This window comes from Bufo bufo, chromosome 3 (genome assembly GCF_905171765.1).
Source record: "Bufo bufo chromosome 3, aBufBuf1.1, whole genome shotgun sequence".
Classification (NCBI taxonomy): Eukaryota; Metazoa; Chordata; class Amphibia; order Anura; family Bufonidae; genus Bufo; species Bufo bufo.
In genome coordinates, this window is record NC_053391.1 from 126,130,499 (window position 1) to 126,148,184 (window position 17,686).

The 17,686-nt window shown below is 44.1% G+C and overlaps 1 protein-coding gene across 1 annotated transcript in view; it reads left to right on the top strand.

Annotated features, from left to right (window-relative positions):
- WDR81 (WD repeat domain 81) overlaps window positions 1-17,686 on the top strand; it is an 81,170-nt gene that overhangs the window by 20,196 nt on the left and 43,288 nt on the right. Inside the window, exons 5-6 of the mRNA XM_040423556.1 lie at window positions 5,467-5,648; window positions 12,911-13,076. Of these exons, the coding sequence (XP_040279490.1) occupies window positions 5,467-5,648; window positions 12,911-13,076 (348 nt within the window). The remainder of the gene's footprint in view (window positions 1-5,466; window positions 5,649-12,910; window positions 13,077-17,686) is intronic.

Here is a 17,686-nt window from a genome sequence, read left to right on the forward strand (position 1 = left end):
GGCTGGTCTCTAGGGATTGAGTACTTATCTTATACTTATCCCTAGTGCTCTTTCCTCTATCTCCCCTGATGAACTGCTTGCGGTATATACACATTTTCTTGCAGGCAGTGAAACATGCGTGTAGGGAACTTTTTTTTCTAGATCCTTTTAGGGACATTTAGTATCATCTTTCAGGGACAGGTTCCGGACGGGGTCGTCCTTGTAAGGACGAGTGCCCTGTGGTGAGGCTGCTACCTACATTTTAGAATCGGGGTATTTATTGCTAGTCAGCCATAGGGCCTATACAGGGACCCTGCACTCCTGTGTATCACTGCCTGACACTACCTTTTTCATTTTTCAACATTCATGAAGAAGCTGCCATTGGAGCATTGTCAAGGGTGAACGATCCGTATCCTGTCTCGCGGTAGCGGTAGGACAACTGGTTTCTGGTGCCGCCGTGCACTATTTAAGTGTTTTTATATGTATTTTTCATTTGGGATGGACACTTAGGCTAAAAGCCAGTGTACACTCATTTTTTCTATCCCAAGGTCTGTTATTGCACACTTTATCTAGGAACTATTCTATATTTTATTTGCATTATCAATAAATGTTAAATTTTAGATTACCCACCTCCTGAATCATGTTCTTGTAACTTCCATAGAAGTGAAAGGAGGATTCTGGGAGTTGTAGTTTCAGAACAGCTGGAACGACTGAGATTGCTGATCCCTGTTCTAGATGCTCGACCTTCACAAGTACAGCACCTTTTCAGAACAAAGCCATCTGGCTTCTCGCACGTCCAACAAACAGCAGATTTTGAAGGTTGCTGTTGGGTTGGCTTTTCTTACATAAAGCCATTCGGATGAATGGGTGAGCAGACCCATTACATTGATGTCTTGATTCAATAGCGGTTCTCCACTCTGGCTCACTAAGGGTAGGGATTCATGTGGCCTATTAGGGTATTTGAATAGGGGAAGCTACATCTCCGATTTCATTCCATGCAATATTCTTGGTGAAAATTGTCTAAACAGAAGGTCAACTAGTCATCCTTTTAGTGGAATTGTCATAAGGTGTCTTAAAGGGCATCTGTCAGCAGATTTGTCCCTATGAAACTGGCTGACCTGTTACATGTGCTCTTGGCAGCTGAAGGCAGATGTGTTGGCCCCATGTTCATATGTGCCCACAATACAGAGAAAAATGAAGTTTTAATATGTGCAAATGAGCCTCTAGGAGCAACGGGGGCGTTGCTGTTACACCTAGAGGCTCTGTTCTCTCTGCACATGCCACGCCCTCTGCACTATGATTGACAGGGCTAGGCAGTAAAAACGTGATCACACCTGGCCCTGTTAATCAAAGTGCAGAGGACGCTGCAGAGGCAGAGAGAGCAGAGCCTCCAGGTGTAACAGGAATGCCCCCGTTGCTCATAGAGGCGTATATTAAAACTTCATTTTTCTCAGCAAGACTGGTGCATATAAATATGGGACCAACACAGATGGCGTCAGCTGCCAAGCGCACATGTAACAGGTCAGCCAGTGTCATAGGTACAAATCTGCTGACAGATGCCCTTTAACATGTGGCAGATTTTGTTGCAGAAATTTCTAAAACTTAAAGGGGTATTCCGGTTACACAAAGTAGTATGTTACAGAGTTTTACCATGCAAAAGGCTCACTAATATAATGTTATTATACAAGCTCACTGCCTCATAAGCAGTGGAAGCGCTCAAGTAAAGCCGAGAGATATCGAGGCACATAAGCCCTGCCCCAGGAATGCCGGCCCTGTCCAGAACCATCCACTTATAGAAGGAGTCTGTGTTGGGGTAGGTTCTCACTAGCGATACGCCATTCCGTTATAGGTTCTGTTTATGACGGAATCTAATGGAATGGCCAGACGGAATGCAAAACGGAAGCCTTTAAGAGGCGTTCCGTTTTGCTCCGTCCTAATACAAGTCTATGGGCAAGCATAATGGATCCGTCTGGTTTCCGTTATGCAGGGGTGAAAAAAAAGTCATGTTGACCATTGTGTCTTGTAAATGCAAAAAAAAAACATTATTGGTATATATTGCCCCACATCTTAGCTTGTATTTATCAGGCTATAACTCTAGGAGCGTGTATAAGGAAGAGGATCTGAACATATAACTAATCCCCACTCCTTCTCCACATAAGCTGGATATTAACAATTTGTCAAAGAGAGCCTTTAAGAGGTTGTCTCACTTCATCAAATGGTATTTATCATGTGCAGCAGGGGTGCCCAACCTCCTGCCCTCCAGCTGTTGCAAAACTACAACTCCCAGCATGCCTGGGCAGCCTACAGCTATTAGGGCATACTGGGAGTTGTAGTTTTGCAACGGCTTGGAGGGCTGCAGGTTGAGCATCCCAGATGTAGAGAAATTTAATACAAGGCATTTACTAATGTATTGTGATTATCTATATTGCCTCCTTTGCTGGCTGGATTCATTTTTCCATCACTTTATACACTCCTCGTATCCAGAGCTTATGACCACCCTACAATACAGAAGCGGTGGTCGTGCTTGCACTCTATAGGAAAAAGTGCCCGCTTCTCTAGTGGCCGGGACCTTTGGGAGCTCAGATAGACACACATGTGCAGCAGCTCTAGTCCTCGTATCTGCACTGTAGCATTGGCCTTAATACCTGGATAGGAGCAGTGTATAATGCGATGACTGCCAGACTGCAGTTATATGAGGCAGTCTAGACTACACAGCCAGACTACAGTTATATGAGCGATTATGGCGAAAAAAGATAGGAAGGCGCTCATAGGGTAATAAGTTCAATAAAAAATGTATAAAAATAGGACTTCAATGGTTGTGCTCACCTTATAGTGTTGTGCTTACGTAGGCACAACACTCGTGAGGACAGGGGGTCGGTGCAGCCGGTATCTTCTCAGTCCTCGTAGGTGGAGTGGCCAATTCTCCAGAGGAATGATATGGAACACAATGGGAAAAGTTTTGTGTACTAAAATAGTACATCAATTGATACCTTCTGGCGCAAAGACATGACCTCAGTAGATAAATAAAGGGTCTTTATTGATGAGTGACAACGCGTTTCGGAGTCAGTACACTCCTTTTTCAAGTCTGTGGGGACCCTTTATTTATCTACTGAGGTCGTGTCTTTGCGCCAGAAGGTATCAATTGGTGTACTATTTTAGTACACAAAACTTTTCCCATTGTGTACAGTTATATGAGGCGGTCTGGACTACACAGCCAGACTGCAGTTATATGAGGCGGTCTAGACTACACAGCCAGACTGCAGTTATATGAGGCGGTCTGGACTACACAGCCAGACTGCAGTTATATGAGGCGGTCTGGACTACACAGCCAGACTGCAGTTATATGAGGCGGTCTGGACTACACAGCCAGACTGCAGTTATATGAGGCGGTCTGGACTACACAGCCAGACTGCAGTTATATGAGGCGGTCTGGACTACACAGCCAGACTGCAGTTATATGAGGCGGTCTGGACTACACAGCCAGACTGCAGTTATATGAGGCGGTCTGGACTACACAGCCAGACTGCAGTTATATGAGGCGGTCTGGACTACACAGCCAGACTGCAGTTATATGAGGCGGTCTGGACTACACAGCCAGACTGCAGTTATATGAGGCGGTCTGGACTACACAGCCAGACTGCAGTTATATGAGGCGGTCTGGACTACACAGCCAGACTGCAGTTATATGAGGCGGTCTGGACTACACAGCCAGACTGCAGTTATATGAGGCGGTCTGGACTACACAGCCAGACTGCAGTTATATGAGGCGGTCTGGACTACACAGCCAGACTGCAGTTATATGAGGCGGTCTGGACTACACAGCCAGACTGCAGTTATATGAGGCGGTCTGGACTACACAGCCAGACTGCAGTTATATGAGGCGGTCTGGACTACACAGCCAGACTGCAGTTATATGAGGCGGTCTGGACTACACAGCCAGACTGCAGTTATATGAGGCGGTCTGGACTACACAGCCAGACTGCAGTTATATGAGGCGGTCTGGACTACACAGCCAGACTGCAGTTATATGAGGCGGTCTGGACTACACAGCCAGACTGCAGTTATATGAGGCGGTCTGGACTACACAGCCAGACTGCAGTTATATGAGGCGGTCTGGACTACACAGCCAGACTGCAGTTATATGAGGCGGTCTGGACTACACAGCCAGACTGCAGTTATATGAGGCGGTCTGGACTACACAGCCAGACTGCAGTTATATGAGGCGGTCTGGACTACACAGCCAGACTGCAGTTATATGAGGCGGTCTGGACTACACAGCCAGACTGCAGTTATATGAGGCGGTCTGGACTACACAGCCAGACTGCAGTTATATGAGGCGGTCTGGACTACACAGCCAGACTGCAGTTATATGAGGCGGTCTGGACTACACAGCCAGACTGCAGTTATATGAGGCGGTCTGGACTACACAGCCAGACTGCAGTTATATGAGGCGGTCTGGACTACACAGCCAGACTGCAGTTATATGAGGCGGTCTGGACTACACAGCCAGACTGCAGTTATATGAGGCGGTCTGGACTACACAGCCAGACTGCAGTTATATGAGGCGGTCTGGACTACACAGCCAGACTGCAGTTATATGAGGCGGTCTGGACTACACAGCCAGACTGCAGTTATATGAGGCGGTCTGGACTACACAGCCAGACTGCAGTTATATGAGGCGGTCTGGACTACACAGCCAGACTGCAGTTATATGAGGCGGTCTGGACTACACAGCCAGACTGCAGTTATATGAGGCGGTCTGGACTACACAGCCAGACTGCAGTTATATGAGGCGGTCTGGACTACACAGCCAGACTGCAGTTATATGAGGCGGTCTGGACTACACAGCCAGACTGCAGTTATATGAGGCGGTCTGGACTACACAGCCAGACTGCAGTTATATGAGGCGGTCTGGACTACACCTCTTGCACACGACCGTATGGCTTTTTCAGTATTTTGCAGTCCGTTTTTTAACTGTTCAGTTTTTCCTTTTCTTGTTTTAGTAGTGTTTCCGTTCCATTTTGCCATTCTGTTTGTGATCTGTTTTTTTGCGGAACGGAAATGGAAGCATACAATAATGTTTAAACAGTAAGTACATCAAAAAAAATTGGGCTGGGCATAACATTTTCAATAGATGGTTTCGCTTGAATGGAGCCACGGAACGTGATTTGCGGGCAATAACAGGACATGTTCTATCTTTAAAACGGAAATATGGAAACGGAAGGCATACGGAGTACCTTCTGTTGTTTTTGCGGACCCATTGAAGTGAATGGTTCCGCATACGGACCGCAAACGGAGTCCGCAAAAACGAAACGGAAAAAGGAAACGTCTGTGTGCAAGCCAGACTGCAGTTATAGCGGGAGGTCCGGACTTCACTGTCACCTCATTAATATTAATTTAATGACTTTTAAAAACCTCCTGCCTTTTAAACATGAAAACATCCAAATCAATTGTTTATTTTACTGTATTTTAATTCTACACATTCAGGTTGCCCCCAGCAGTGGGTGCAGGCTGAACAGCCGCAAAGAAGCTGGACTCCTTGCTGCTGTCACCCTTACTCAGAAGATCATCATATACCTTTCGGATACCACCCTCATGGATATTTTACCCAAAATTAACCAAGATGTTCTGCTACCAGTGTTGAGTTTTCTAACCTCCACCACTGTTGGGTAATGTATATATCTCTCATTGACATGTGTTTTATCAGTAATGTCGCATCATTGGCGCATTAAAAGCAAAAATAGAGAAAGCATGTGTCACGTACATTCTATGTTCTAATGGAAGACCTTTAGAAAGACCACAAAATCTGTCGAAGCACTATGTTCTGTACTAGGATTACTCAAGTTGGTGTCTTTCACACATTCGTGATAGGATTAAGATTTAAACGCTTTGTCGCTCCAGGACAACATTATCATTGTTGATGGTAAAGAATCTGTGTAGTTTATACTTACTGTCGGAGCTTGTTGTCCTGCTGGAAAATAAATGGTCTTAGTTGAAGTTCTATTGCAGACGGTAGAAGGTTTTCCTTCAGAATTTCACTGATTTGTGTTCTACTGCCAGGGCCTTCTGTAGAGAACCATCCCCACAGCTTGATGATGCCGTCATTGTAATTTATGGTGAAGCTGTTACTTTGGCAGAGCTTTTTGTCTGGTACTAGTCTTTGTGTGGTCCCATTTTGTATAGCAATATCAGTCTCTTTGTAGAGACCTGGCTCTGTTCACAAGTTTACGTCCAAGGCTGAAGGAATCTATGGACCTGTGTACTGAATATATACAAGTGTATACCACAAAGAAGCTTTTCCGAGCTTTAGTGATTGACTGAACGATGAATTGAAATAAAATGCTGCGGTGACCGCACTCTGATTTTCCTTGTTGAATTGAGGAAGTACATAAATATACTGTAGTTATACGGTCATGAGAAAAACAAAGTGTGCACTATGGTGTGTAGTGTGAATTCTATGGGTTTATATATCAGGACATGACATGACTTAGAAGGTCACTAAAACCTCAGATGAACAACAATACATGGCATATTTCACTGTGTCATGATTTAGCATAAATTAGGCCAAATTGCAGAAACTGTGGGTGAAAAATGAAGTACTTTTTTTTTTACAGCTTGCATAGGAATTAAGAAGGTACGTGGCATCCAGGTGCTGCAAATCAAATGCCCTTAATTGAGCATCAGAAAATTTGACCACCTCTATAAAAGCAGAAGATTTGGCAGTTTGATGGTCTGGAGTATTCGGTTGTGTTATGGCACAAGGCCAAAAAGAAAAGACATCAGTAATAATCTTAGAGTAGCCATTGTTGCTGCCCATCAGTCTGGAAAGGGTTAAGCCTCATTCACACGTTACCAGTGTTTTCGTCAGTGATCGGAGCCTCCACAGACATAAGGTATAAGGGAAAGATCTACACCTGTTCTGTGTTTAGAGCCGCGCCTGGTTTTGGCTCACAATCACTGACTGAAATTACTGAACAAAACACTGACGTGTGAATGAGGCTTTATAAGGCCATTTCGAAAACAATTTGAAGTCCCTCATTCCACAGTGGGAAAGATTATTCACAAGTGGAAAACATTCAACACTGTTGACAATCTTCCCAGGAGTGGATGTTCCAGCAAATTGCAAAGAACCCAAGAGCGACATCTTAGACGCTACAGGCCCTACAGGCCTCAGATAGCTCAAGTTTATGACAGTACAATTAGAAAAAGACTCAACGAGTATAGCTTGTTTTAAGGGTTGCCAGGAGAAAACATTTCATTTCTAAGAAGAACATGACAGCTCAGTTTGTAAAGTTGCATCTGAACAAACCATAATATATCTGGAACTATGATTTTTAGACAAATGAGACCAAAGTGGAGATGTTTGGTCATCATGCACAGAGCCATGTTTAGTGAAAACCAATCATAGGATATCTGCACAAACAGCTCATACTCTGTCAGGCGTGGTGGTGGAGGGGTGATGATTTGGGCTTGTTTTGCAGCCACAGGACCTGGGTACATGGAAATCATTGAGTTGACCATGAACTCCTCTGTATATCAATGTATTCAAGAGTCAAATGTGAGGCCATCTGACCAGCTGCTAAAGCTTGTCCAAAACGGTGTCATGTAACAGGACAATGATCTGAAGCAGACCAGTAAATCTGCAACAGAAAGGCGGAAAAGGAAAATAATCAAGGTGTTACAATGGCCCAGTCAGAGTCCAGACCTCAACCCAATTGAAATTCTATGAAATGACCTTAAAGGGGTTCTCCGGGAATTTGGAAAATGAAAATACTTAAATATTACTTTATTATAAATATATTCCCGAATACCTTTCATTAGTTATAATGGCTTATTTTGTTTTGGAAGCAATCATCAGGGGAAATAAAATGGCAGCCGTCCTATTAGAAAACAAAAACCCAATGCAACAGCACTCTGCAAAACTAATAAAGTACAATAATGCCATAGTAATAGAAAATATTCTGGTGCTAGTGCTGCGCTTTATTTTGTTAAATTGGCAAATACATTTTGTACAGAATTATTTGGGCCGGTCTGCCACACGTCAAGGCGATCTCTGTCAGACGGAAACCTAACACTAAATGCTACCTGTTATGTGCCATAACGGCCACCATAAAATTCAGGGAGTGCAGGTCCCACATGCATGCTGGGTCCACTCAGAGTGTGTACTTTGTTTTTCTCATGACCGTATTATAGATTACACAGAACTCTTGAGCTTGCAGTAGCTAAAACGTTAGCACTTGTATGCCTAACATTGCTGTAGTGAAAACATTGAAGGGTTCGTCCAAAAGCCATGCCTACTTACAAGTGACCACTGGTTGTTCCATGTGGTCAACATTCAATGTGCATTTCTTGGTATTCTCTGTATTATAAATGTTCGGAACAATTCCATGTAATCTCTGTATTTGGTAGAGTAGGAGCTTGTAAACTGCTTAATATGGCGAATGCTGTTTACTAGATGAGCAGTGCCTTATTATCATTAATGGAGATGCTGCTCCCCTTTCATGCTCACATTCGGCTCGGTATAATGAGTAAAGTGGTGTAGTACCTCTCGTACAGATACTTGTTCAAACACTTTGATGAATTAATGGCCCTTTAAATGGATTCTAGTTGAGGTCTAAAGAATAATGTTTAATTAACTACCCCATGAGTGGTGCTTACCTGCTATTTATCATCTCTGTGTTTCCTGCTAGGCTGCTTTAGATCTTCTGTATTAAAATGATTGCCCCAAAATAACAACTTATCAGCTGTCTACAGAATAAGTGTGTGATCGGTGGGGGTCTGACTGATGAGCTTCCAACAATAATGAGCGTAGCTTTGCATAGTGGTCGTTGGAGAGCTGCAAAGAGTAGACACATCGTGCTAATGGTGTACATTGGGAGTATATCACATCGATGGAGGCTACAAGGACACCTGGCCTCTGTTGGGTGGATGGGCCCAGAGGTCATACTACATTTTTCCAGAAGAGTAAAGATACTCCTCGAAGCATTTTTGTGGAGTATTTTCAACCAAGGAGGAGTACACAATAAAGGGCTAGGTGGCTTGGTTTTATTGGCTATAATGTTTTTCTTTTTCTTTTGAGGTAGCCATATGAGGGTGTGTGCTTTGTAGTTTTTAATGGCACCATTTTGGAATACATATAAGGCTGAGTTCACAGTTCAGTTATTTGGTCAGTTATTTCTATCAGTTATTGAGAGCCAAAACCAGTAGTGAAGCCTATTCAGAGATCAGGTGTAATGGAAAGATCTGCACCTGTTCTGTGTTTTTGACCCACACCTGGTTTTGTCTAACAATAACTGATGGAAATACCTGATCAAATAACTGAAGTGTGAACTCAGCCTTATATGTATCCCAAAATGGTGCCACTAAAAACTACAAAGCACAAGCCCCCATATGGCTACATCCACAGAAAAATAAAAACATTATAGCCAATAAAAAAACAGCCACCTAACCCTTTATTGTCTACTCCTACTAACTTATTACATTTTATTACCCTTTTTGAGGCAGTAATGGAGAAAAAGCAGTTCTGCCATTGTTTTTTGCACTTCAAATTTACGATGTTCGCTGTGCAGCGTAAATAGTGTTTTACTGTTATTCTATGGGCCAGTATTATGATGATGATGATACCAAATACACTGAACAAAAATATAAACGCAACACTTTCGGTTTTGTTCCCATTTTTCATGAGCTGAACTCATAGGTCTGAAACATTTTCTACCTACACAAAAGACCCATTACTCTCAAATATTGTTCACAAATCTGTCTAAATCTGTGTTAGTGAGCACTTCTCCTCCTTTGCCGAGATAATCCATCCCACCTCACAGGTGTGGCATATCAAGGTGCTGATTATACAGCATGAATATTGCACAGGTGTGCCTTAGACTGCCCACAATAAAAGGCCACTCGGAAATGTGCACAGTTTTGCCTTACTTTGTGGGGGGGTGGGGTGCAGAAAACCAGTCAGTATCTGGTGTGGCCACCATTTGCCTCACGCAGTGCAACACATCTCTGTCGCATAGAGTTGATCAGGTTGCTGATTGTGGCCTGTGGAATGTTGGTCCACTCCTCTTTAATAGCTGTGCGAAGTTGCAGAATATTGGCAGGAACTGGAACACGCTGTCATATACGCCGATCCAGAGCATCCCAAACATGCTCAATGGGCGACATGTCCGGTGAGTATGCTGGCCATGCAAGAACTGGGATGTTTTCAGCTTCCAGGAATTCTGTACAGATCCTTGCAATAAGGGGCCGTTCGTTATCATGCTGCAACATGAGGTTATGGTCGTGGATGAATGGCACAACAATGGGCCTCAGGATCTCGTCACGGTATCTCTGTGCATTCAAAATGCCAACAATAAAATGCACCTGTGTTCGTTGCCCATACCATAACCCCACCGCCACTATGGGCTACTCGATCCACAACGTTGACGTCAGCAAACCACTCACCCACACAACGCCACACACACTGTCTGCCATCTGCCCTGATCAGTGAAAACCGGGACTCATCCGTGAACAGAACGCCTCTCCAACGTGCCAGACGCCATCGAATGTGAGCATTTGCCCACTCAAGTCAGTTATGATGACGAACTGCAGTCAGGTCCAGACCTTGATGAGGACGACGAGCATGCAGATGAGCTTACCTGTGACAGTTTGTGCAGAAATTCTTTGGTTATGCAAGCCGATTGTTGCTGCAGCTGTCCGGGTGGCTGGTGTCAGACGATCATGGAGGTGAACTTGCTGGATGTGGAGGTTCTGGGCTGGTGTGGTTAGACGTGGTCTGCAGTTGTGAGGCCGGTTGGATGTACTGCCAAATTCTTTGAAACGCCTTTGAAGACTGCTTATGGTAGAGAAATGAACATTCATTGCACGGGCAACAGATCTGGTAGACATTCCTGCAGTCAGCATGCCAATTGCACACTCCCTCAAATGTTGTGACATCTGTGGCATTATGCTGTGATCAAACTGCACATTTCAGAGTTGGCTTTTATTGTGGGCAGTCTAAGGCACACCTGTGCAATATTCATGCTGTCTAATCAGCACCTTGATATGCCACACCTGCGAGGTGGGATGGATTATCTCGGCAAAGGAGAAGTGCTCAATAACACAGATTTAGACAGATTTGTGAACAATATTTGAGTAATGCGTCTTTTGTGTATGTAGAAAATGTTTCAGATCTTGGACTTCAGCTCATGCAAAATGGGAGCAAAATCTAAAGTGTTGCATTTATATTTTTGTTCAGTGTATGTATAGTTTTGTGTTTTTTACTACTTGTTTTTGTGTATGAGTGTGTCTGCTGCACAGTCGAATAGTCATGTTAGGCCCTGCTATGGCCGATGGTGGCAAAGGTAGCCTTTATCTCTCCAACAGACTAGATGCTGCGGTCGCTGTTGAATTGACTCCGATGTCAGCTGTTACAGCTGCAATCGTGCTACAACACCCAGTATGTACAGTCAGACATCCACACTGTTGGATATAAAGCTGCCCTGGCTGGACAATGCATTACACTATTACACTGTCTGATACCTGCATTTCCAAGAGAGATACTTGTGCTTTGCTTTCATATTCAGCTGCTAACAGCTCTATCTCCCATGGTAAAGGAGATCATGCTGTCATTCTAGTCTTGTTTTAACGCCTAGGCTGTCGGCTTTCAAACAAGACCAGTCCCATATCTAGCTGTTACCAAGCCTGAGATATGAAGGGTTAAAGCAGGTCTTCCTCCTAGTTCTTTTTTTCAAAGCTTGGGCAAAACTGTCAAGGGCTTTAAGGGTTTTTCCATGATTTGGCTGTATGACATAAAAAAAATACCTTCTTTACTTTATACAGCAAAATCTTGGAAAACCCCTTTAATACCAGCTATTGTAAGGTGTCGGCCCCAGACCTGTCAGAGCCATGCTTCCCCTTCTCCATCCCCATGTTGTCCTGGTCTGATGCATCATATTTTCCTGCCATGCTTGACCTCCAAATTTCCTAGGTCTGAATCCAATCAAACCATAACGAGATGTGCCGGAAAAACAAGTCCATGCCATGGACCACACACCTCCATAAGATCAGACTTGTGGTTTTAATCTTGACTAATCAGTGTTTCTGGCTGTTGATGTGTAGATGATGCCCAAAGACGTTGTGCGCTTCTTGATGTTCTTTATGTGTTTGGGCCATTTCTTGTATAAGCAATGCTTTAATACTGTAACAGTCTGGAAAAACTGTTGGTAGAGAATAAAGCTTTGATCACTGGCGACTACGCCACAATTACCTTTTGAATTTCCTCCTCATAGATCATGAGTACACAGTCATGTTTCTTTCATCCTCAATGTCAAATTTGTTTCATTCAGGAACATTATGTGCTGTATTTGCAGTGTCAACACTGTAATAATTGTAATGTGGAGTGTACATAGGAACATGGCATACAGTGATTTCTAGAGCTCTTACTCTTCTATCTATACTTTTTATTGATTTTTGTCAGAATGGGGTTTTGCAGATATCGAGGGTTATTTTAGGCGGTTACACAGGAGAATAACCATTTGGAAAGCTATAGCAGCGTGGATAGCACTTTAGCAGCTTTATTTCCCTGGCGACATTCCACTTCATGCGCCATCCTGCAATTTTGTTACAGAAAGATATGTAATAAGCAGCTGTCATAATGACATGTCATTTGCTGTGTTCCAATGTATTTGTCGAGATTTTTTATGGTGTGATTTACGCTTTTTACCTGGCTATCGCCCAGATTGCCTTTTTACTATTCCTATGTCACAAAGCATATTTGTGTGACTCCCCCTATGATTCCCTTCTCTCTCCCCCCCCCCCCCCGTGCCCGTTTTCCATTTGTAGCGATTCACTAACTTTTTGAAATGGATGGGAATGTCTTATGACCTTTCTAACTGTGGCATTGGGTTAGCTTGCTCACACTTGACTTTTTAAAGTGTTTTTTCTCTTACAGATTTCCCAGTGGTCCCCAAGCCCGGGTTGCTCTTTGTGTAAAATGTAGCAGTCTCATCTCGCTCATCTGTCTTAGAATAGGAAGAGAAATGGTCCAGCAACATCTTGGCGATGCTCTCGGAATGTTTTTCAGTAACTTCACTGTACTGCGGGACATCCATAAGCAGGTATGCCTCAAAACATATCAAACAACTAAAACCAACACACACCTGGGACACAACTAGCAGTCTCGCAGCCCTCTAAATATTCTTTTCATTTAGTGCCCGTGCATCATTACACATTGTCCAGTGAAAATCCATGTGCTGTACATTGATTAATCAACCCGGTTCTTTAGAGCAGGGGGTCCAAATCCATGAACTTCGACCTCTAATCATTTAAAAATGCCCTAGGAGAGCATTTTAAAAGGGGTTATCATCCCTGTCCCACGATCTTTCTTTTAAAACAAACATATGAATGGTCAGCCTATTCTTCAAGTAAGGTCATGACCATTTTTTTTTGACTGGGACTTCTGAAAGGTTTAGGACCATTACGTTTTTGACCATTTTGCGCCCACAGACATAAAAAAAGGGTTTTCAGGGATATGACCGTGGGTGCAAAATGGTCTAGAGAGTTTGTGGCCAACAGGTTTCTCAACCCCTGCAACCCATTGGCTCCCTTTTCTGAGGGAGCCAAACAACCTCTTTTTGGGTGGCAGCCCAGGTGGAAGCTGGATCACAAACAGGCTCTGCCTTTGTGGTGGCCACGTTTCCAGGGCCTTCTGGTTTGGAGGGTTGCAGATTGATTTATGGGGGCCCTTCTCTTATAGAGAGGGCTTGCGATAGACGGCATCCTTGTGCATTTTTTTGTGGCACATTGCTCTTTTTTTGCACTTGGGTTAAGAAAGTCACAATCTTGGGCCATCGCAACTGTGATATATATGATAAGAGGGTGGAAAAAAAAACGGGCAGCCCTTTTTCTGGGGTTTTCTGAGACTTACAGAAAGTTAGAGAAGAGCAAGGAGTGAGATGAAATAAAGTAAACTCTATATACACCTCTTCAGTCCCCTTCCTCTTCAATGGTTCCTGCCGATCTCTGCTTACTTCCTTCAGCAATTATATGCCGTATTTACCTCAGTCACATGACTGCTGCTGCCTATCACTGGCTCAGCATTTTTTGCATTCCATTCCCTGCTCATAGCTAAATTTTCCAGCTGATCCCTCATGACAGCACAACAGGAGGTCCCTCATGACCGCACAACAGGAGGTTGTTCCCCTTTGACCTTCTTGGGACAGAAAACGGAGAGGTTAAAAGGTCCCTCCCACTTCCACCCACCAGTGTTCTTCCTGTCCCTACAGGGGATTGAGGTTCCCTGCTCTAGGGTTGAAGAGATTCTACGAGAACTTTTAGAGCCTAAGGCTGGTACTTGGATCGGGGGGTGTCCGGCCTCTCCTTCCAGGTCTCGAATAGCCGGGGTAGAGGTCTCTTAGCAGCCCGGAACCCACCTGGCGGAGTCCGAGCCTATAGCTGGGTTCTCTGATGGCCTGGGTTCGATCGATGGGTTCATCCTCATCCTTCTTACCCTATAAGTGTCCGTTCCAGTACCTCTTATGTGGAGGTCCCCTGGCTTGCTCCTAACCCTGATAAAGTGGGTAATGCAGCTGGTGATTACCTCACGATGGACGTCTGTGGGTTCATGGAGCTTAGATCTGCTTTTCTTTAATGGAGTTCAGCAGGCTCGCTCCTCAGTGCGCCTGAAACAGTCAACAGCTGGAATGGGGCCTTTTCTTTTCTCCTCACCAATGCTCCGTATGCAAGTGTTGGCAGAAGCTGCTATTTGTCAGGTAAGTAAACCATGCATGTTTTTAACCAGCTAGATTGTCTAATTATTTTAATTGAGAATCTGCGTGTGGATCTTATTGGGAACTCAGGCAGTAGTAGCATCTTAGTAGTAGTTTCTTTAATGAGGACTGAATGTGGATTTAAAATTTTCAGGCTGCATTCAATTGACAAGGTCGCAGACTTAAATCTTTCAGGTCCAGCAACCTGGCCTAGTTATGTCTGACTTGATTCCTTTATCTAGGGAAAATTTATACTGTGCCTGGCGTGCCGCCTCATGGCCTCTGTGCCTGGCGTGCCGCCTCATGGCCTCTGTGGCCGGCTGCCGCCAGGAAAGGTAGGAGGCAGGAAGTTAAGTTAAAGCTAAAGGGGTCCTAAGGTGAAGACCTCAGGTAAGGACCCAGTGTAACAGAAAGATTATGGAAAGCCTAGTGGAGATGAGTGGTAGTTCAATCTTTGCTCTCTACTATCATTTGGGGAGTGGAGTAGCCTACAGTGCCTATACACCATCTACAGTTTAGCGCAAAGCTGTATTTGGAGCCACATTTCTCCATGGACAATATTAATGGAAATTGTATGTAATTCAAGGAGTGCAAGACATATTGTGTACCGGCCATGTGATTTATAGGGTATAGTATACTCTACACCTGGAGATAGTATGGGTCAGCCTGAAGTTAAAGGAACATTAGTGTGACCAGAGCACTGAAATTCAGTAAAGATCCTACCCAGACCTGTTATAATGGGAGGCAGCACCATCCTGGTTGGGAATTCGTCTTGTATGGATTATAGCTATCCCTTCTATGGCAATAAATTGGTATATCTACCTCAAGACAAGTGATTTTCAGTAAATGTCAACTTATGCCCAACTAAACTCTTCTCTATGTTATTCTATCTATTTGCACCTAAGGGTGCTTATGTCACAAACATTAGGGACCCTGCCTTCATTGCACCTAATACCTATAACCTCAAGGGCACCTCTGTCGCCTCCAAGAAGGAGACTCTCCTCACTACACGCCAACCAGGGAGCTACAAAACGGCAATACAGACTGTGCATTCCTCTGTCCACATTCACACTTACAGCCGTGCTCACACATATAAGCTGCGGCTATGTACGCTGCACAGGTCCTGTAACCTTTTGCCCCTCCTCAGTCCCTGTGTCTCCTGGCTAGTGCCATATAGAGATCTTGTGAAACTCTTAAGACTGCCTCTGACCTTGAAGCTATGCGGGCAGGTGGGTTCTCGGTTGGCCTGGTTTAGCCAGGAGGGTTCTTTCTCCTTTCTTCTCCCTTGAGTTCATACCAACACCTCCTGGTGCAGGATCCCAAGCTTGTCCTGCACCAGTATGAAGTTAATGGTACCGTTTGGTTACCTCATTGTTGATGTCCATGCTTGCCGTGTGCCATGCTGTCAGATTGGCTCGGTTTCTTACATATACCTTGTAGACATTCTGGACTAGGGCTGCTGTAAACGATTATTTTAGTAATCGAGTATTCTATCAATAATTTTTACGATTAATCGAGTATTCTAATAAAATAAATCTTCTTTAAAATAACTTGCTTTATAAAAACAATATTTTTTATTTATTACAGTGGTATAGCAAATAATTGCAGACACATAAGGCTGCTTTCACAGCTGCAATATACATTTTGTCAGAAGAACAGCCAGCCAGAATGTACCATATCGGGTATAGCTGGATAGTGCCGGCTGCTGTAATGGGGTCCGGCCTTGTTACAGCATTCAAGCTGGGTTTTGGCCGGACCCAAAAAAAAAAGCTTTGGATGATACCCAGCATGTATGCCGGAACACGGCCAGATGGCCTTGGACCACATTATTGTCAATGAGAGCATATATCTGGTTGTATCCGGCTATACCCAAGACGGTATACTCCAGCGGGCTGTTCTTCTGCCAGAATGTGTATCTAAGGCTATGTTGTGAACTCCAGCAGTCTGTTCTGGTAGAGGAACTGGCTGCATCTGTCATAGATGGATGCCCATTGACTGTAATGGGGATCCGGACAAAAAATGCTGCACAGTGAGGCTACTTTCACACTTGCGTTCAGAGCGGATCCGTCTGGTGTCTGCACAGACAGATCCACTCCTATAATGCAGACGTCTGCGTTATAGTTTAGAAAAAATTCTAAGTGGGAAAGTTGTTCAGACGGATCCGTCCAGACTTTACATTGAAAGTCAATGGGGGACGGATCAGTTTGAAAATTTAGCCATACTGTGTCAACTTCAAACGTATCCGTCCTCATTGACTTACATTGTAAGTCTGGACGGATCCGTTTGCCTCCGGACGGCCAGGTGTCCGCCTGCTGAGCGGAGGCTGTACGCTGCCAGACTGATGCATTCTGAGCGGATCCGCCTCCACTCAGAATGCATTGGGGCAGTACGGATGCGTTCGGGGCCGCTTGTGAGAGCCTTCAAACGGAGCTCACAAGCGGAGCCCCGAACGCTAGTGTGAAAGTAGCCTGAAATAGCATTTTGTGTCCGGACTCCGCCCAGTCGTCGCTGCAATGTGAATCTGGCCTAAGCTGTTAAAGAAACCTAAATAAGATGATCAAATTTCTTTTGAAAGCAAAATTCTAATAAAAAAATGTAAACAAAGTAGTAAGACATAAACATTGCCTTACCCTTTATGTTGTTCAACTTTCAGGCAACTTTCAAGACTTTCAGGCAACTTTAGTTCTGACTGTCTTGCACACATCTGTACTGTTTTCTTCTAAGGCTGTATGGCATTTTTAGATGGCAAAAACTATGGGGGAAATAGATTTATCAAAAGTGGTGTAAAGGAAAACTGGCTTAGTTCCCCAATAGCAACCAATCGGATTCCACCTTTCATTTTCCAAAGGAGCTCTGAATAATGAAAGGTAGAATCTGATTGGTTGCTAAACCAGTTGACCTTTACACCAGTTTGGATAAAGCTATCTCCTGAATAAGGTACATTTGGTAAAGTGCATGTA